Source organism: Nyctereutes procyonoides, unplaced genomic scaffold (genome assembly GCF_905146905.1).
Source record: "Nyctereutes procyonoides isolate TBG_1078 unplaced genomic scaffold, NYPRO_anot_genome, whole genome shotgun sequence".
NCBI classification, from domain to species: domain Eukaryota; kingdom Metazoa; phylum Chordata; class Mammalia; order Carnivora; family Canidae; genus Nyctereutes; species Nyctereutes procyonoides.
In genome coordinates, this window is record NW_026575144.1 from 16696136 (window position 1) to 16718731 (window position 22596).

The window sequence follows — 22596 nt, forward strand, 5'->3', positions numbered from 1 at the left end:
GTGCTAGAAGCAAGCTTTGTGCATGGCTAAAATTCAGTGTGTGTTGTTGTTTGCTGCAAGATGGCAGGATATGTGTGTTGCTACCAAAGTTCAGTTGTAGACATGGACTGGAATGGATGGTTGGATTATGTACTGGGAGTACATTGAGGATTTCCTGAGACCTGGATTATCTCCACCTTTGTGGGGAAAGGAGCATTGATAGTCTGCTCCCTGAACAAACAAAAGGTGGTAGGCAGTCACCTGCTTTCTATGTGGAGACTGGATGGGGGGTGACATACTGCCAAATACCAGCAACCAACCTCTCATCTTGAAAACCATTCATATTCCTTATGAAGAGGTCATTGAACTTCCTCTTGTGAATGAGAACATGTAAAGATTGTTTTAGAAGCTTATACTTGGGAACCACTAGAAGTAACACAGCAGAGTTAAGGGAAAACATAAATCACTGCAAATATTTATAGGTTTGAAGAGCCAGTGGATTATCCTTTAGTCATTGAATTGCTTTCATTCTAGCCTATGTGCAATGGCCAGGTTAGTTTAAGAACTTTGGAGTGACTTCTTTTTTTTTTTTTTTTAAGTGATATATACTCTGGTGGTTACATCGCACATCCATGAAAGCATTGTTCTTAATGGTGACTGTCCCCACCAATGCTCTTGTTTTCCTTCTCCCCAACTTTTGTTCATAAACTCACCTGGAAATCTAAGCTGTCCCACCAGAAAGTCCCCAAATTACCTAAAAAAATTTTGGATATATCTAGTTATATTTTTACAGCTACATTAGAAGGGTTAGACTCTAGTTGTATTATTAACATCTTAATAGTTTACATTGGTTTTATTTGGTTCAGTTCACAGTGAGGACAATGAGTGTGGTTTTATTGCATTTGTTTCTGATGTGTGATTTCTTTCTTATTTTAGATTGTGTTGCCTCCTCATCTAGAGAGAATAAGAGAAAAACTGGCAGAGAATATCCATGAACTTTGGGTTATGAATAAAATAGAGCTTGGCTGGCAGTATGGTCCGGTACGTAATTTTGAAATTTATTTTCAGATTTGCTAATACATCTTTCTAAAAACATAACTTTTTTCTCACTCATCCTGCTATGTGAGGACATGAATCGGTTAGATTGGTTTTTTTTCCCCCCTACACATTAGTTTTTGTTCGATTTTTCTTTACAAGAGGGAATGACATTATTAACATGTTCATTGAAGGATGGCTTGGTTGCCTAGACAATTGAAAAGACATCATTCTTTAGGCTGAAAGTTATAGTTTTTAAATCAAGGTTAACATATACAGACACTAGGCATTTTTAAGCCACTTAGAAAAAAAATCTCATTGAAATTCAAAGTAAAAGCTGAAAATGGAAAGAAATTAGTCATTTTAGGGGCACCTGGATGGCTCAGTCAGTTAAGCATCTGCCTTAGGCTCAGGTCATGATCCTGGGGTCCTGGGATCAAGTCCCATGTTGGGCTCCCTGCTCAGCGAGGAATCTGCTTCTCCCTCTCCTTCCTGCTGATGCTCTCTGTCACTATCTCTGTTTCTCTTTCAAATAAATAAATAAAATCTCAAAAAAAATAAATTAGTCTTTTTACTTTTCCTTTACCTGGTGCTTTACTTCCTTTAGTCTTAACTATGTGTATCAATCAGTACAGAGCCAGTGGGCAGAGGCGGTGGGTTTCATAGGTGGAAGACAGGCTGAGATATAATGCCTGAATAGATTTCCAAATTATTATTTAAAGATCTCAAGGGACACCTGGGTGGCTCAGTAGGTTAAGCATCCGAATCGTGATTTTGATCAGGTCATTATCTCAGGGTCATGGGATCGAACCCTGCATTGGGAGTCTTTTGGAGATCCTCTCCCTCTGTCCCACAAACCCATGCTCCTCCCTTCTCTCTCTCTCAGATAAATAAATAAGTAAAATCTTTTTTTAAAAAGTCTTAGTTTACAGTTTGTCAATAAAGTTTAGATTAAAAAAACCCTTCCTATATAATCCATTGTATCATATACCTATTTCTTTGGTCTTACATTCTAATGCTGAGACCATAAACCAGCAAGTGAGTATCTGGTTCTGCTTGCAGGTGGAATTTGTTAGGAAAGAAAATATAAGAGTGTAGGGTGAGTGAGCAGATGGCCATATTGGGAAGGTGGGCAGTATAAACCTGGTGGAGAAGGTAAGATTTCAGCAAATGCTGGAGGAGGCTGAGTGGGTGAGTATGTGAGTGTCAGGGTAGAGCAGGCATGGGACCTGGCATCAGGAACTGTGCTGAACAGAACAGGTGGCCCAAAAATAATGCCAGGTGGTACCACTGACCTCAAACATTAACATGCCTGAGGGCTTACAGGGCAGCTTTGCTCGGACAATGAGCTGACGCTTCCTTTTGCTTCCCCCCTTCACTTTCTGCCATGCTATTGGATTGCCATTGCTGGTGTCTGAAACGGGAGACTATTATGAGGATGTTTCTGTTCTGTTTCAGGTTAGAGATGACAATAAGAGACAACACCCCTGTCTGGTTGAGTTCTCCAAGCTGCCTGAACAAGAGCGCAATTACAACTTGCAGATGTCTCTGGAGACCCTGAAGTGAGTTTTTTTAACTTGTCCTATTTTCTGATCTTCCTTACCTGAAACAAACAAGGTATCAATATAGCTTAATTCAGTGAGAATTAAATGAATTCAGTTAGAATGTTTCATAATGCACAGGTGGATTGGATCAATATTTGTTGGGAATTATACTTTGACCTTTCTATTTTATGTCTTTGCACTCTATAAAGTATTTATCGAAGAGCATTCTATGGATATTTTGGGTATTCCAGAATACAAGGGTTCTGTGATCAGATATGGTGCTCCTCCCAGTGTGGGCTAAGGACCAGGTCTGTCACAAATTGTTATTGATTTGTGACAAGATAAGTAAAAACACTACCAAGAAGTCTTGAGAAACTTTTATACCAATTTAAGGGAGCAATTTTCTATTTTAGTGAATCTAATCTAATAATTTATAAAATGCAGGCTTATATTTTGCATGTCTTCATTTAAAATTTTTAATTTTCTCTAACAAGTTTTATTGTATTTTATCAGAGCAACAGAACACAACAGGCTGGAAATTGAAAGAAAATTGGCTCTTCATCACAGACAGTTTGAGAAATACTGCTCTAATATATTTTAAAGATGCTGAGTTAAAATAATTGTTTATTTTGCTTATGAGTTTTTCAGTCCTGAGAGTTTCTAAAATAGAACGGAATCCATTTGTAATATTTCCCTAGCTTATTTAGCCATACTATCTTGTTTGTTTGTTTGTTTGTTTGTTTCTCAGAGAGTACCTCAGGACCATTTGCCTGAGGAACACACTTTGAGAAAAGCTACCATAGACATTTGCATGTCATCTTTAAAGGCAGATTCACTTTTCAGTGGCTCTGCCAATTGTTTTCATGAAATTTGCCACTTACCATTGCAAATGAAAGAATGGAGTGGTGAAAAATAAAGGAAAAGGATTTTAAATTTTAATATAAAAAATTTCAGAAAAGGGACGCCTGGTTGGCTCAGTCCGTTAAGCATCCAATTCTTGATTTTGGCTCAGGTCATGATTTCACAGTCATAAGACTGAGCCCTCTGTCAGGCTATGTGCTGGGCATGGAACCTGCATAAGATTCTCTCCCTCTCCCGCTGTCCCTCCTCTCTCTCAAAAGGAAAGAAAAGAGAAGTTAAGAAAATATTTTTGAAAAGACTATAACATTTCTTTAATTCCTTTTATATCCTTGGTGGCCTCTAAAACTAGATTTGTTCAAACAACTCACTTTAGTGCATGCTTATCTTAGGCTTATATACTTATGTCCATTTTTGTTTCAGTTTTGTTAAGAGTAAGGAGTTACTTCCCTTGAAACAATTTTACCAAGAACTCAAAACATAAAATGTAACCACTGTGTCAAACTCTAGGTTTTGGGTTCAGGTGTATTTCTTCAAAGATGTGAGCATAATAATCATTACAGAAATTAACATATTGGGCATAGAAGTTTAGGTTCCACTATTTATTTATTTATTTATTTACTTATTTACTTACTTACTTACTTACTTACTTATTTTTTAATTGGAGTTCAATTTGCCAACATGTAGCATCCAGTCAAGTGCTCATCCAGTCAAGTGTCCTCCCTCAGTGCCCGTCACCCATTCACCCCAACCCCCCGCCCTCCTCCCCTTCCACTACCCCTTGTTTGTTTCCCAGACTTAGGTGTCTCTCATGTTCTGTCTCCCTCACTGATATTTCCCACTCATTTTCTCTCCTTTCCCCTTTATTCTCTTTCACTAATTTTTATATTCCCCAAATGAATGAGACCATATAATGTTTGTCCTTCTCCGATTGACTTACTTCACTCAGCATAATACCCTTCAGTTCCATCCGCGTCAAAGCAAATGGTGGGTATTTGTCGTTTCTAATGGCTGAGGAATATTCCATTGTATACATAGACCACATCTTCTTTATCCATTCATGTTTCAATGGACACCAAGGCTCCTTCCACAGTTTGGCTATTGTGGATATTGCGGCTATAAACATTGGGGTGCAGGTGTCCTGCTGCTTCACTGCTTCTGTATCTTTGGGGTAAATCTCCAGCAGAGCAACTGCTGGGTCGTAGGGCAGGTCTATTTCTAACTCTTTGAGAAACCTCCACATGGTATTCCAGAGTGGTTGTACCAGTTCACATTCCCACCAACAATGCAAGAGGGTGTTGTTCCCCTTTCTCTACATCCTCTCCAACATTTGTGGTTTCCTGCCTTGTTAATTTTCCCCATTCTCACTGGTGTGAGGTGGTATCTCATTGTGGTTTTGATTTGTATTTCCCTGATGGCAAGAGATGTGGAACATTTTCTCATGTGCTTGTTGGCCATGTCCATGTCTTCCTCTGTGAAATTTCTGTTCATGTCTTTTGCCCATTTCATGATTGGGTTTTCTTTGCTGTTGAGTTTAATAAGTTCTTTATAGATCTTGGATACTAGCCCCTTATTTGATATGTCATTTGCAAATATCTTCTCCCATTTTGGATTGCATCTCATTTAATTGATTTTTAATTTTGGCCTGATTAGATCTAAATTCTGCAGTCATGAAGTCTCTTGAATCCTTTATGCTTTTTTCCAGAGCCACCAGTAGCTTTATAATTGTGCTTCTGAATTGGCTTTCTGACATCGAATTGTAATCCAAATTCTGTAACTCTGTGGGAGAGCGTACTATTTCTGATTCTTTCTTTTGTGGTGAGTTCTTCTTTCTAATCATTTTGCTCAATGTAGAGTGGCTAAAAACAATTTGTACTGGAAAAGGAAGGAAAGAAAAGAGAAAAAATAAGGGAAAAAACAGAAACAAACAAACAAAAAAACAAAGCCAAAAAGAAAACAAGGAGGGGTGCCCTCTGGTTCTATATAATATAAATCCCTCTACCTTCCCTGGAGCTTCCCAGCACTGCTGGGTCAAGAACTTGCTCTTCCCCTGTCCTTCCAGCTGGTCTTCTGGGGGTGGGGCCTGCTGTGCTGATTCTCAGTTGTGTGCACCTGGGGAGATGCATAGAGCAGGGAGAGCGCCTACATCTCCAAAATTCACTCTTAGCCCAGTCTCGGTAATTGAGATTAAGCGCGGTAGTTTCTTTCTGTATTTCCTTTAGGCCTTTGTTCAGGTGGTAGCCCCCAGAGCAGAGTAGGTAAGAACACAGGGTCCGTTGTTGGATACTGTGGGTTCAAGGATTTGCTGCTCCATAGGGAATCTTAGATTTTTTAGACCTTAGATTTTCTTCCATTGGTAAAACGGGGGTCATACTGCATCTCCTTCGTGGATTTGTTGTGGGGACTAAATCATATGACACTGATCAAGCTTTGGGCACCATATGTCTGACACACTCCATAAAAATATCAGGGGAGGGATTAACAACTTTCTTCATTTGGATTCTGAAGAGTGCCAAGTAACAATCAAAAGTTTACTCCAGAATATCCCTTGTTTTGAAGGATGATTTCATGTGGATGTGAATTTAAGGTGCTCTTTTAGTGATTTTTCTTTTTTTGTCGTGTAAATTGTTGACAGAGATAGCTTCAGATTTTCTGGTCATCTATGTGTTAGAGTCCTGCAAATTTCTGGTACCCTCCCTCAGGACAACAGAGTGTCTATAAGCATGCCTGTCAGCCCTGTCCCCAACTTTGGTGACCAGTGTCACTAAAAGTTTAATTTCTGCTTTACTTACAGTATTTTCTGAATTCAAGAACTCAATTTTTTCATAAATGACCTATGTTTAGGAAATGAATGTTAGAATGTTTTTTAATCAATATCTTGTATACTTTCATAGAATCTTTCTTTGGAAGTTAACAAAAATGCAGCAAAACTAGAACAATATTGTTCTTCTGGTCAAGTAGGTTTTTTTTTCCTTAAAATTGTTTTTGGGAGTTACAATGTATTTGTGTACATATGTAGGGGAAGGGATAGGAGGATTAAGGACATGAGGACACCAAGGATAGCAGTAGGGAAGGGAGAAACATAGTTAAGAGAAGAGGCATGATTTTTGTCTAAAAGAGCAGGTTTTCCTCCTACCTTTGTACCTATTTTTTTTTTTCCAGTCTCTTGATGGCAACAGTTTACCCAGTCTCTGTTATGATTCATGATTTTCAGTCCTGGGCTCACTCTTTCTGTTGCAAAGTCGCTAGGTATTCTTAATCACACCCATAACTTAAGTTCCACACAGTGCTGACAACTCCCTAAAGGTACATCTTTACTGCAGACACCTGCTCTGTGTGTATCTCGTTTCTCAGCTGGCATTATCTCTGGATGTGTCCAAGGTACCTTGACATTAGCTTTCCATTCATCTCCTGTGAATGGCGTCTCCATTCATCCTGCCACACGGGCCAGACACCTGGGAGTTATCCTGGATTCTTTCTTTTGTTTGATCCCTGCATCCACCCCATCACCAGGTCTAGCCCATCACTGGGTCCTCCTCCATGTATCTTCAGTCTCTCCCCTTCCCCCATTTCCATAGCACTCCTCTTGGTCTGAGCCACCATCATGTGTCACCTAGATTGCCATGAGAATCTTCTCACTGGTCCCCCCACACACTTGCATTCTTGTGGTTCTTTTTGTGCACAGCCAGAGCTTATGCACCTGCATGTGAGCATTCATACACATGGTGCTTGGAACTCTTCAGTGGCTTCAGTGGCACTCACTGCATGAACCCTTTGCAACTCCTGCCATTGTTCAGTTCACTATGTTCCAGCCCCCATGGTCTCTTCTTCTAATGACTCAGAATTTTTATTGCCTCATATATACTATTCTTTTAGCATGAAAAGTTCTTTGCCTTATTTTTAGATGGGTGCTTTCTTACTCTTAACTCATGTTTCTGCTTAAATGTACTTCTTCGATGAGACCCTCTTCTACCCTCTACTCCCTTTCTCTTATAACACTGTGATATTTTTTATAGCTCTCACCACAATTTTTAATATTACTCTCTGGGGTCATTTAATATTTGCTTTTCTTCTTACACTGTAAGCTACATGAAGATGAGGGCCATGGTTTTATTTTTTTTAACTCCTTATCCTATACCTACTTTTAGCAGAGTATCCAGCACATAACATTGACTCTGTTGCCAACTTCCTTGGCAAGTGTACCTCAAACATTGTGATTGCTTTTTGATCTCCTCCAATTTTTGCCCCTAAGGCATTTAAAAAGTATTCTTCTTCTTAAATTGAAGATGCCCCCTATAATACACCAGATATTTCAGAGTCATCCTTAATACTTCCCCCCCCCATGACCCCCATCCCTTGCTGAGGGCTTTCTAATCATCTTTTAATCCATCCACTTCTTTTCTTCCATCTCTAATGGTGCTGTGACCACCCCAGTACCTCCAACACCACTGGGTGTACTCTACCACTTGAACCTAAACTGCCATTATTCCTCACCTGAAACTAGAGTACCATCCCCACAGATCCAAGTGAAATCTATCCTTTCTCCTTTCTTATCCATTCTGACTTTGTCACCAGCTGATCTTTTCCAAACTCTTAGGTTTCCATGTCTTCTCTCAATTTAAATTCTTTTAGCAGCTTTCCACCAATCTTAAGATAAAGTAAGTTTCTGAATTTTCCTGAAGGTGTTGCAAAATCTGGCTTCCCGTCTCACCAGTTTCATCACATGGGAGGGCCACTCTCTTTTTCTTGCTTTTAATCACACTAGTCTTTTTGAACTCACCTGTTCACATGTTTCTTTGTACCGCAGGGCCTTCTCTATGTCCATTCCTGGGATGACCCCCCCCCCCCCGCCCTGCCCATGCCCTGTTCTCATCCTGTACATCTCAAACCACTCCCTCGGGAAACATTTGCTGAGCTCCTTGACTCAGTAAAACACTCACCCCTTCTGTATCTCTTAGCATAAGAACTTTCTTTCCTGATTTGTGGAATTCCAGCATGACCTCTCTACTCTACCAGACCCCTACGTTTCCTGTGGGCATCTCATTTGTCTACCGTTTTTCAAACTTTACTCAGAGCTTGGTAAATGTTCACTGAATGAATGAAGTGATGGATAAGCAATAAAGCTCAGTCTCTTACATACCAGATACTTATCATCTGCTGGGTGCCTCATGTTCTCTCTGTGACTTTACACCAGTCTTTTCACTCTATTTTCTGTGGCTGAATACTTTAAAGTATTATAGTGCCACATGAACCAATTTTTTGCTGCTTAATTTAGTAGTATTTGCCAGAATCAAGACAGAAAATCTACCCTCAGCCATTCCTTTTTTTGATTCTCTATTCTGTTCTTCTCTGCCATGGACCAGAGCAGCTAGCCTCTGCCTGGGCTTCATAGCAAACCCTTTGTAGTGTGTCCCTCTCTTCCCAGTCTTCAGCTTTGTAAAAATTTTTAAACATGTGAGTTAAACAACATTAAATCAAGTGGTTTTAATACAGATAATAGAATTATATAGAGAACAAAGAAGTTTTGTTCAAAGAACTTGCGGTGGTTAATAATTTAACTAAATAGATTTTGTAAATGATCTATTGCTCTCATTTTAAAACCTCCTTGGGCTAAGCATAGAGTTTTTAGATACAAAACCAAAAACATGATCTGTCGAAGAAGATAAAATCAATATATTGGATTTTATCAAAAGCAAAATCTTTTGCATTGCAGAAGAAACTATGAAGGAAATTTCAAAGAAATAAAGCACAGACTGGGAGAAAATATTTATATACCATATAAATCATATCATATATTTGTAAAATTTGTAGAAAATCATGCAAATCCTGGTAAAGAACTTGTATCCAGAATATAGAAAGAACTCTTATGAGGGCAGCACCGGTGGCGCAGTAGTTTAGCACCACCTGCAGCCCAGGGCGTGATCCTGGAGACCCAGGATCGAGTCCCACGTCAGGCTTTCTGTGTGGTGCCTGCTTCTCCCTCTGCCTGTGTCTCTGCCTCTCTCTCTCTCTCTCTCTCTGTCTCTATGAATAAATAAAATAAAATCTTTAAAATAAATAAATTAATTAATTAAAAAAAAAGAACTCTTATGACTCAAAAATAAGAGGACATAGCCCAACTAAAAAATGGGCAAAGCACTTGAGTGTTTATTTTAACAAAAAAGATATATGAACTGCTAAGAAGCACATTAAAAGATACTTAACATTGGCGCATCTGGGTGGCTCAGTGGATGAGCATCTGTCTTCAGCTCAGGTCGTGATACTGGAGTCTTGGGATTGAATTCTGTATTGGGCTCCCTGCATGGAGCCTGCTTCTCCCTCTGCCTGCGTCTCTGCCTCTCTCTGTGTCTTTCGTGAATAAATAAATAAAATCATTTTTTTTTTTAAAGTAGAAGGCCTGTAATAAAAAAGACGGACATACTAAGTGTCAGTGCAGATTCAGGAAAGCTAAAAAATACATGTATTCATGGTGGGAGTGTAAAAAGTGTTCTGCCACTTTAGAAAAAATACAACAGTTTCTTAAAATGTTAAACACAAATTTACCAAACAACCTAGCAAGTCTACTGCAAATCCAACCAAGAGAAATGAAAGCATATATCCATGCAAAGACATGTATATGAAGGTTTATAGAATTATGTTCATAGAAGCATCATATGTAAGAGCCAAAAGCTTGAAACCATGCAGTTGTATATAAATTGATGAATGGATAGCAGAATGTGACATGGCCATCCAATAGGATACTTTTCAATAATAAAAGGAAATAAATTACTGATACGTATATACTGATACAAGATTCATAAACCTAAGAGACATGCTAGGTTGAAAAAGTGTGGCACAAAAGATCCTGTATTGTATGATTCTTTTTATATAAAATGTTCAGAAAAAGCAAATCTGTAGAGACAAAACATAGATTAGTGGTGGCTTGGGGGGGTGTAGAGTTGGAATGAGGAATGACTACAAATAGACATGAGGAACGTGATGGGGTGAAATATTCTAAGAATGGATTGCAGTGATGATTACAGAACTTGGTAAGCTTATTAAGACAATAATAAATTAACCCTTTATAAGTACACTTCTGACCAGACAGCTTCCAATTATGCCTTTCTGAGCATAACCCTCAGTGACTTGTCTGTTGTCCATCCACATAGTGTAATTCCCTCTGTGTGGCATTCCAGCCCTCCCTTAATGTATGGTCAAGGTTCTCTATTCATTATAGTCAGAAGATTTCTCGGGCATATGCTTGGAGATTTAGTTGTCTGAATTTAAGATAAATCCTAATATAATTGTCATCCTGAGTTCCCTCATGGCTGGGTGTGGTAACCTCCCTGATGATTTTATAGTCCTCTACTAAGTATCTCTTTGCCCAAAAGGCCCTGAATTATAATTAACTGCTGTATTCCCCACCAGGTAAGCTTATCCCCCAAATTTAGCACAGAGCCTGGTGCTAGTGGTATGCAACAGATATTTATTGAATAGATGAATGAATGAAAGCAAAAAAACTTCCTGTTCCCTGGACAGTGTTTGAAAAAGTATAACCTGTGTTTGTTCTATGAATCTGTTTTCTACTCTTCTGTTTCTGATTGTCTCATTTTAATTGGCACATTCTTTAGGTAATTTTATACCTTCAGTCAAATCTTGATCTATTCATAGTTACGCAGTTAAACGCCTGAAGGATAATTTCACGGGGTCATCTTAATTTTGCCATGTATAACCTAAAATTTAACTTGATTACAGTGTATGTGTGCATGTGCACAGTTCTATCCACCTATACCACCCATCTGTCTCCAGATTTTCATTTTTAAGATGTTGCGAAGGGTAAGTGAATTGTAGATACTTGCCACATCCATACTAGAACTGACTCGACCCTAGAAATTCTGTAATCCAAAAAAGATAAGCCACTGCATGTTATCCTGTTGAGACAGGAAAAACCACACATTGTCTTGGATGCTAAAGTTATGTTGTTCCATGTAAACCTGGAAGACTCTAAAGGTTGAGTTCTGCATGTGGATTGTAAGGATCTTTTCTTGGGAAAATCAATAAAAGCTCATTCAGGGGAGGAAAAAAATATAGAGTATCTTGAAAATAATGAATAAATTGTTTCCGGCAAACAGGGACCCCGATATGTTTTTTGAAAATGAGACTTATTTCCAACTAATGGAATACTTCAGAGCTGTTTAAAAATAAACCAGCTTGATATATTCAGGGTCCTAAATGAGAAGAACATGCAACCAAGAATACTTTATCCAGCAAGGCTCTCATTCAAAATGGAAGGAGAGATAAAGAGCTTCCAAGACAGGCAGGAACTGAAAGAATATGTGACCTCCAAACCAGCTCTGCAAGAAATTTTAAGGGGGACTCTTAAAATTCCCCTTTAAGAAGAAGTTCAGTGGAACAATCCACAAAAACAGGACTAAATAGATATCATGATGACACTAAACTCATATCTGTCAATAGTAACTCTGAACGTGAACGGGCTTAATGACCCCATCAAAAGGCGCAGGATTTCAGACTGGATAAAAAAGCAGTACCCATCTATTTGCTGTCTACAAGAGACTCATTTTAGACAGAAGGACACCTACAACCTGAAAATAAAAGGTTGGAGAACCATTTACCATTCAAATGGTTCTCAAAAGAAAGCAGGGGTAGCCATCCTTATATCAGATAAACTAAAATTCACTCCGAAGACTGTAGTGAGAGACGAAGAGGGACACTATATCATACTTAAAGGATCTATCCAGCAAGAGGACTTAACAATCCTCAATATATATGCCCCGAATGTGGGAGCTGCCAAATACTTAAACGAATTATTAACCAAAGTGAAGAAATACTTAGATAATAATACACTTATACTTGGTGACTTCAATCTAGCTCTTTCCACCCTCGACAGATCTTCTAAGCACAACATCTCCAAAGAAACGAGAGCTTTAAATGATACACTGGACCAGATAGATTTCACAGATATCTACAGAACTTTACATCCAAACTCAACTGAATACACATTCTTCTCAAGTGCACATGGAACTTTTTCCAGAATAGACCACATACTGGGTCACAAATCGGGTCTGAACCGATACCAAAAGATTGGGATCGTCGCCTGCATATTCTCAGACCATAATGCCTTGAAATTAGAACTCAATCACAAGAAGAAGTTTGGAAGGACCTCAAACACGTGGAGGTTAAGGACCATCCTGCTAAAAGATAAAAGGGTCAACCAGGAAATTAAGGAAGAATTAAAAAGATTCATGGAAACTAATGAGAATGAAGATACAACTGTTCAAAATCTTTGGGATGCAGCAAAAGCAGTCCTGAGGGGGAAATACATCGCAATACAAGCATCCATTCAAAAACTGGAAAGAACTCAAATACAAAAGCTAACCTTACACATAAAGGAGCTAGAGAAGAAGCAGCAAATCGACCCGACGCCCAGCAGAAGAAGAGAGTTAATTAAAATCCGAGCAGAAATCAACGAAATTGAGACCAGAAGAACTGTGGAACAGATCAATAGAACCAGGAGTTGGTTCTTTGAAAGAATTAATAAGATAGATAAACCATTAGCCAACCTTATTAAAAAGAATAGAGAGAAGACTCAAATTAATAAATTCATGAATGAGAAAGGAGAGATCACTACCAACACCAAGGAAATACAAACAATTTTAAAAACATATTATGAACAGCTCTATGCCAATAAATTACGCAATCTAGAAGAAATGGACGCATTCCTGGAAAGCCACAAACCACCAAAACTGGAGCAGGAAGAAATAGAAAACCTGAACAGGCCAATAACCAGGGAGGAAATTGAAGAAGTCATCAAAAACCTCCCAAGACACAAGAGTCCAGGGCCAGATGGCTTCCCAGGGGAATTCTATCAAACGTTTAAAGAAGAAATCATACCTATTCTACTAAAGCTGTTTGGAAAGATAGAAAGAGATGGAGTACTTCCAAATTCGTTCTATGAGGCCAGCATCACCTTAATTCCAAAACCAGACAAAGACCCCACCAAAAAGGAGAATTACAGACCAATATCCCTGATGAACATGGATGCAAAAATTCTCAACAAGATACTAGCCAATAGGATCCAACAACACATTAAGAAAATTATTCACCATGACCAAGTAGGATTTATCCCCGGGACACAAGGCTGGTTCAACACTCGTAAAACAATCAATGTGATTCATCATATCAGCAAGAGAAAAACCAAGAACCATATGATCCTCTCATTAGATGTAGAGAAAGCATTTGACAAAATACAGCATCCATTCCTGATCAAAACTCTTCAGAGTGTAGGGATAGAGGGAACTTTCCTCGATATCTTAAAAGCCATCTACGAAAAGCCCACAGCAAATATCATTCTCAATGGGGAAGCACTGGGAGCCTTTCCCCTAAGATCAGGAACCAGACAGGGATGTCCACTCTCACCACTGCTATTCAACATAGTATTGGAAGTCCTAGCCTCAGCAATCAGACAACAAAAAGACATTAAAGGCATTAAAATTGGCAAAGAAGAAGTCAAACTCTCCCTCTTCGCCGATGACATGATACTCTACATAGAAAACCCAAAAGCCTCCACCCCAAGATTGCTAGAACTCATACAGCAATTTGGTAGCGTGGCAGGATACAAAATCAATGCCCAGAAATCAATGGCATTCCTATACACTAACAATGAGACTGAAGAAAGAGAAATTAAGGAGTCAATCCCATTTACAATTGCACCCAAAAGCATAAGATACCTAGGAATAAACCTAACCAAAGAGGTAAAGGATCTCTACCCTAAAAACTATAGAACACTTCTGAAAGAAATTGAGGAAGACACAAAGAGATGGCAAAATATTCCATGCTCATGGATTGGCAGAATTAATATTGTGAAAATGTCAATGCTACCCAGGGCAATTTACACGTTCAATGCAATCCCTATCAAAATACCATGGACTTTCTTCAGAGACTTAGAACAAATTATTTTAAGATTTGTGTGGAATCAGAAAAGACCCCGAATAGCCAGGGGAATTTTAAAAAGGAAAACCATAGCTGGGGGCATCACAATGCCAGATTTCAGGTTGTACTACAAAGCTGTGGTCATCAAGACAGTGTGGTACTGGCACAAAAACAGACACATAGACCAATGGAACAGAATAGAGAACCCAGAAATGGACCCTGAACTTTATGGTCAACTAATATTCGACAAAGGAGGAAAGACTATCCACTGGAAGAAAGACAGTCTCTTCAATAAATGGTGCTGGGAAAATTGGTCATCCACATGCAGAAGAATGAAACTAGACCACTCTCTTGCACCATACACAAAGATAAACTCAAAATGGATGAAAGATTTAAATGTGAGACAAGACTCCATCAAAATCCTAGAGGAGAACACAGGCAACACCCTTTTTGAACTTGGCCACAGTAACTTCTTGCAAGATACATCCACGAAAACAAAAGAAACAAAAGCAAAAATGAACTATTGGGACTTCATCAAGATAAGAAGCTTTTGCACAGCAAAGGATACAGTCAACAAAACTCAAAGACAACCTACAGAATGGGAGAAGATATTTGCAAATAACATATCAGATAAAGAGCTAGTTTCCAAAATCTATAAAGAACTTATGAAACTCAACACCAAAGAAACAAACAATCCAATCATGAAATGGGCAAAAGACATGAAGAGAAATCTCACAGAGGAAGACATAGACATGGCCAACATGCACATGAGAAAATGCTCTGCATCACTTGCCATCAGGGAAATACAAATCAAAACCACCATGAGATACCACCTCACACCAGTGAGAATGGGGAAAATTAATAAGGCAGGAAACCACAAATGCTGGAGAGGATGCGGAGAAAAGGGAACCCTCTTACACTGTTGGGGGAATGTGAACTGGTGCAGCCACTCTGGAAAACTGTGTGGAGGTTCCTCAAAGAATTAAAAATAGACCTGCCCTATGACCCAGCAATTGCACTGTTAGGGATTTACCCCAAAGATTCAGATGCAATGAAACGCCGGGGCACCTGCACCCCGATGTTTCTAGCAGCCATGTCCACAATCGCCAAACTGTGGAAGGAGCCTCGGTGCCCATCGAAAGATGAATGGATAAAGAAGATGTGGTTTATGTATACAATTTACTATTCCTCAGCCATTAGAAACGACAAATACCCACCATTTGCTTCAACGTGGATGGAACTGGAGGGTATTATGCTGAGTGAAGTAAGTCAATCAGAGAAGGACAAACAGTGTATGTTCTCATTCATTTGGGGAATATGAATAATAGTGAAGGGGAATATAAGGGAAGGGAGAAGAAATGTGTGGGAGATATCAGAAAGGGACACAGAACATAAAGACTCTAACTCTGGGAAATGAACTAGGGGTGGTGGAAGGGGAGGAGGGCGGGGGGTGGGGGTGAATGGGTGACGGGCACGGAGGGGGACACTTGACGGGATGAGCACTGGGTGTTATTCTGTATGTTGGTAAATTGAACACCAATAAAAATTAATTTATAAAATAAAAAAAATAAAAAAAAATAAAAACCGTCAAAAAAAATAAAAATAAATAAAATAAACCAGCTTTATATGAAAGAGTTACAGGGTAAAGTCAAGATAGAAAATTGCAGAGCGTGGTCTCTTGAATGTACCCATTGTGTAAAAGGGAATTTGTGTAGTGTTTCTTTTTTCCCCCCAAAAGGGAAAACTACACATGCATGTGTGTGCACTCACACACCGACATGTTAGTATTTGTAAAGTATTTGTAATGCCTTTCGGGAAAGAAACAGGACTACAGGGAGGGAGTTGGAGAAAGACTTACTATTCAATATATTACTTTTTGTGATATTTCAGTTTTCAATGACTTGCTCATTACTCAAAAGTAAATAATCTATAAATAATATTTTCCCTTTGCTCTAAAAACAGTTTCTACTCTGCTTTCTAGGTGGACTGTTCTGCCTAATTCCCATCTGCTATTATATTGGGTTATTTTGGACACAGAGAAGGAGTTCTTGTAATTTATCTCTGGTTTTGTCTTCCAGGACTTTGCTGGCATTAGGATGTCATGTGGGCATTTCAGATGAACATGCTGAAGAAAAGGTGAAAAAAATGAAGCTGCCCAAGAAGTAAGTTGAATGTCTAAGCAACACTAAACAGTCTATGCATTGGTTTAGTGCATCCAAGTAACTCTCAATGGAAACCTAGATGACTTGCTTGGAGAGGAAGCAAAGCTCGGAAAATATTTGGTAGTACGCTATAAAATGTATGTTATTTTCCCTGTGTGTAGGTGTGTCTGAATACCCCTGTGCCCATATCCCTAACTGTTATGTCTGGCTTTCCAGTTTGCACCAAGATATTTTATAATGTAATTTGATTTTTTAAAGATGTATTTATTTATCTGAGAGAGAGAAAGTGCAAACACGCATGGAAGTGGGAGGAAGGGGCAACAGAGAGGGAGAGAGAGAATCAAGTAGATTCCATGCTCAGCATGGTGCCTGACACGGAGCTCAGTCTCATGACCCTGATCATGACCTGAGCTGAAACCAAGAGTCAGATGCTTAACCAAGTGACCCACTCAGGCATCCCTAATTTAATTTACTTTTTATCAAAAGAAAATATTTTAGGAATAATTACAAAGTTTGGTACTATTGCTTCCATTTTAAGATGCGTAAATTGAGGCAATGAACGCCCTGTGGGTGATTTTCACCTGCTGGGGTACAGCCTCTTTCTGTGATCCAATTTAACTTCTCAAAACTTCAGCTTTCTCAGCTGCTAACAGGTGATGCCTTTTTCATAGGGAAATTTGGAGTATTAAATGAGCAAGTGCTCAACAAATGATTGCTGTTTCATGTTGTTATTTTTGTTTTAATTTTAATTTCTGAGGCCTCTGCATTGTAGATAGCCAGTCTGGACATGTGTAAAATAATACCATGAGGATAAAGCAAAGCAGTCACCTCATAATCTCCATTAATCACCCTGGCCTCAAGTTATCCCTGATAAAAAATAAAATCAAAATAGAAACAGTGAGCTTGCTATGCAGATACCAATTCAGGCAAGTCCTCTAGTTCAACAAATACTCAGGTATTCCATTAAAAAAAATGTGTAAAACTATGTTATTACCTAACACATTTTTAGTTTCTAAAAGTTTTCTTTAAAAATTTGAGCACTTTCATTGGATGCTATTTTATGGCATCTTCACTAATTTACATTTTGAAATGACACTTCTTGTTAATTTTGAGTGTCACTAATAAAAGTATACCAGAGTGATTAGGTATGTGCCATCATCTATTGAGAAACTATATATGAACATTGATAACATATTTTTGCATCATTTTGTTTTTCTCTTTGAATTGTGTTTCTAATCCATTTCCTTCACAAAATGTTACCCTATTAAAATATATTTTGAGTGATCACCCTGTCATACTTCTTTATAACCATATGTAAATATAAATTGGATTTTTTTGTTTGTTTTCTGTGATCATAGTAAATGTTGAAATTTTTCTTTTGAGCTATTATAATTATTTTTGGTATTTAAGTATTCAACATAAATTCATTTTTTAATAAAGATCAGTGTAAAAAAGTAAGATTTTATTGGAAATAGTGCATAATGAAATGGATTCAGCTATTCTTTTTCCATTTATATCATATATCCATGTATAAATATTTATTCATAAAAAAGAGACAAGTTCTGGGTCATTTGCATCATTTGTTGACATAAGTAATTTTTTCTTAAAAAATAACTCAAGGAAAAATATCTGTTGAAAGAAAGAAAGAAAAAATATCACTTCAGTGAACCAAAACTTTGTAGTCGTTCATCCTCAGAAAGCATGTTTAATGACCGCTCACTCATATGCTTCCTTGTTCAGTTTGTTTTTAAAGCAAAAAATTAGAAACCATCTTACTTGGAAAATAATTTATTATCCTCTTATTGAAGTCACTCACTGTTTTTTGGTAATTATATATCATAAGGCATTATTAAGATGTCAAACAACAAAAACTAGTAGTTATATCTGTACTTTCACTTAAAGATACTGTACTTGCAACTTGATGTATGCAAGGATACAAAGATGGAAATGTTAATTTCAGATTGCCTTTGCCAGCATAATTAAGAAATTATTATTATTACATGCTATGTAAATGTGTGTGTGTATCTTGTCAAAACTTTGGGGCAAAGTAGTCAATCTGAAAAGTAGGAAAAAAAAACTGTGATTCCAACTGTACAACATTCTGGAAGAGGCAACACTGTGGAGTCAGTAAAAATATTAGTGGTTCCAGGGGTTGGGAGGTAGGAAGTGATGAAAAGGCAGAGCACAGAGGATTTTTAGGGCAGTGAGAGTATTTTGTATGACACTATAATGACTATCTAATGTCATTATACATTTATCTAAACCCATGGAATGTACAACACAATGTAAACTATGGGCTTTGGATGATAATGGTGTCTCAATGAAGGTTCATCAGTTGTAACAAATGTACCACTTGCTTGAAGAATGTTGATAATAGGGAAAAGCTGGTGTGTGGAGGCAGGAAAGTCTCTGTATCTTCCTCTCAGTTCTGCTGTGAACATAAAAATGCTCCAGCAAATAGTTTTAAAAAACAAAACAAAACAAAAACCTCCTGGGGCCAGAATTTAGCTTATTCAATTCATTGAATTCATTTGCAGTAAAACCTAATTGATAAAGCCAGTTTTCAATGTTTAATCAATTTAAACAAAATTTGTCAGAAAAAGTCAGGCTTTTTTTTTTTTTGTTTTCTGTTGAAATAGGGGTTAATATATGTTTCTATGATAGCCGTCTCAATTCTGGTCTCTAAATCTAAGATAAATATAAACCAATCGATTAATTAATGAAAACATAGGACACAAGGTTTGCAATATGTTAGTCTTGTTGAGGAATGAATTAAAGTCCTCTGCCTTCATAATTTTTTACTGATGGCTTTTCTTTATCTTGCTTTTAGTAGTTCTGCATTATTTGAAAATAGATGGGGAAATGGACAGATATCATTAAATGAAAACTCTTCACACCTGCTGGCAGTCTATACTACATCTAAATTTTCCATGAGATACCATCTTATTATTTTTTGGCAAAAATTAAGAAATTTGTTGATAACAAAAACTGATATGGATGCAGATCCACACAAGTCTAAAAGTTTTGAGTGTTTTTACAATCATTTTTAAAGCTATTTGGCATCATTGTATAAAAGTAAACATTTGCACATCTTGTTACCCAGTGGTCTCACTCCTAGAGATAAACCCTAGAAAAAGTCCACACCAACAAACATGAAAGCTCTTGTTTTTAGAAATATCTATAATAGAATAAAAATAAGGGAGAGGAATAGGAGAAATATTATTCATTAGGAAGATGGATTAAGTTGGATGTAATAACGTTATAAAAATATGAATTTTAGTCATAAATGGCAATGTACATGAAACTAAAAAATAATGTTGAGGATGAATAAAAATATATCCCACAAGGCTAAAATATACCACTATTTTTTAAGACTGAAAAACAAGCAAAACCTATTTATATAGATTTATATTTATATGTACATATGTATATGTTTATGTGTATATATGAGGAGTACACATATATAGTGGCGTTAATAATATTCTAATTGTCAGCATGGTGGTGGATTAATGGTACCAGAGGGGAGGCGGGTGGGGGAAATGGGTTAATTAGGTAATGGGGATTAAGGATTGCACTTGTGATGAGCACCAGGTGGTGTATGGAAGTATTGAATCACTATATTGTACACCTGAAACTAAATATTACACTGTATGTTAACTGGGATTTAAATAAAATTTAAAAAGAAGTTAGAACATAGAAATATTGAAAATAATGAGAACATGATGTACCCAAGCAACATTACTCAAAAGGAGACTGTAGTTTCCTTCTTATCCGTTGTCCTGTATAAGACAAAATAGCTCTGGAAGCAAAATTAAGAGAAGGTCACTGTACAAAGGTTAAAAAAACAAAACAAAACAACCCAAGCATTATGCTATAACAACTCATGTATGCACCAAGTAAAATAGCTTCAAAAAGTCAAAATATTAATACATTTTCTGAAATAAATAGACAAATATACAATTATAGTGATAATTCATAACACAACTCTCAGAAACTGCTGTGTGTAATGTTAGTGAAGATTAATAAAAGTTTAAACCCCTGTAAAGTAAAATAGTGGCGTATGTAGAACACTGTACAGAAGGGACATATGTAAAATTTAGCATCTATGACATGAGGACATTGACAACATAAAGATCACATTCACTCAATCACAAGGAGTAACAGCAACCACCAAAAAATTCTATATAAAGTAATGACATTTAGAAACATCAAAGTGTAGTTTGAAATAACTAGTGGATCAAATGTATCATCATGAAAATTTTAAAAACAAGAATGGAAAAGGAAAAGGCTATCAAAACATATGAATTGCTCATATAAAGCAATGCTTGGAAGAAAGCATATGTTCATAAGCAGGAAGAATAAAACCTCTGGAAAGATTGATAAAGGAAAAAAGATTTATTTTTGCAATTTTAATGATAATTCAGTAGAACTAGCAAAATGTATAAATTTATGCCAAAGTTTCCTAAGTTAAATGATATGGATGTTGTGTAGACCAATACCAAAATTGAGTCAAGAAGGAAGAAAATGTTATTAGAGTTATAGTTATTAAAGGAAATGCCTTAGTTTAAAATTATCCCAATGCATTTAGAACTATTTTATAAAATGTTTTACTTATAAGCATATGAACTCTTAGGAAGCAGTAGTCTGAGAAAACCTTCTGAACCTGATAAAAGGCCAACAACAACCAATCTATAAGATAAAGCCCAAAAGTTTTTCCTTTAGGATTCAGGGATGAGATAGTGTAAGTCACTAGTACCTGATATATTCACACAGCCAATGCAATGAGACAAGAAAAAAGTATGAGTTTTGGAAAAGAAGAAAACAAACTGTCATCAACAGCAGGTAATATTACATGGAAAACTCAGACGCATCTATAGAGTTACTTGTTAGCAATAAATTCAGTAATATTGCTGCATCTTTTAAAACACCATTGAGATATCATGTACAAATGTAAAAAGAAATAAACAAATCTTTAATATCTAATACAGATGAAAAACCTAGTATTAAATCTAATAGAAGAGGAATAGACCTCTGTGACTATGCACTCAATAGAGACCAGGCTTTATTTATTACAATGCCCCTAGTTTCTAAAATGCCTACTACATGAGTGACATCAGCAACATGACTCAGAAGATGTTCCTCCTTTTTATCCCCCTTTTTAATCAACAAATTAGACATCCATACATAAACAAGAGCATCTTTGTGGAGGTTTCCAGATTTTGCACCTTACTCCAAGGGACCCAAGCAGAATCTTACCACTGCAGATCTTAGGAGACAGACAAACTCCAGAAACTGTGGAACCTCCAGAACCCACTGGTGAAACTGGCTGGACCCCTGTTGTGGCTATTGGGCAAGAATCAGGTGAGTGCTGAACTGAGCAGGCACTCACCAACCACAGAGGACTTGCAGAAATCCAGTCTTCCAAAAGGCAGATGCCAACACATTGTTGAAGAAAAAAAGAAAAAGGAAAATATGAGTTTATTTTAAGTGAAAGTGGTATGAGAAACTTTCTAGGCACTGCCCTACCTCCAAAAAGGAGGCTTTTGGAGCTGATTTATCAGTACAGGTAACCTCTACTGTAGGCAAAGAGGCAGATGGGGAGAGAGGATTCAGCTTCCTCAGCTGGCAGGATGCAGCTGGAGAAACCCATTTCTGTCCACCAGCATCCAGAGTACTAGGATGGGATCTTTTTCATGGGAGCTTAGTGAGGATTTGGGGAAAGAGGTAGATAAGAATTTCAGTCTTGAATCTGCTCAGCAGAAAATCCAGCCACAAGCCTTTGATAATGACATGTCCTATCCCATCTTCCTACCAAATCCGTGGACATCCCCAACATTTAACCAAGTGTTAAACCCATACTTCCGCCTACTCTTTCCACTAGTTGTGTGTGTGCTCCTGAATTTGTCCAGAAAGGCAAGCCTGAGGAGATGGGGAACATGCCCAGAAAACAGGCCACACTTCGTGGGCAAGGGAAAAACTACAAACTTGAAATATAGCGACCCCTCTGGAGATTTAAAAAAAGAGAGAGAGAGAGGGAGAGAGAGAGAGAGAGAGAGAGAGAGAGAGAGAGAGAGGTCTCTAATAACTTG

At 37.6% G+C, this 22596-nt stretch overlaps 1 protein-coding gene across 1 annotated transcript in view; it reads left to right on the forward strand.

Annotated features, from left to right (window-relative positions):
• RYR2 (ryanodine receptor 2) overlaps nucleotides 1-22596 on the forward strand; it is a 755069-nt gene that overhangs the window by 438927 nt on the left and 293546 nt on the right. Inside the window, exons 23-25 of the mRNA XM_055308992.1 lie at nucleotides 916-1020; nucleotides 2473-2576; nucleotides 16424-16507. Of these exons, the coding sequence (XP_055164967.1) occupies nucleotides 916-1020; nucleotides 2473-2576; nucleotides 16424-16507 (293 nt within the window). The remainder of the gene's footprint in view (nucleotides 1-915; nucleotides 1021-2472; nucleotides 2577-16423; nucleotides 16508-22596) is intronic.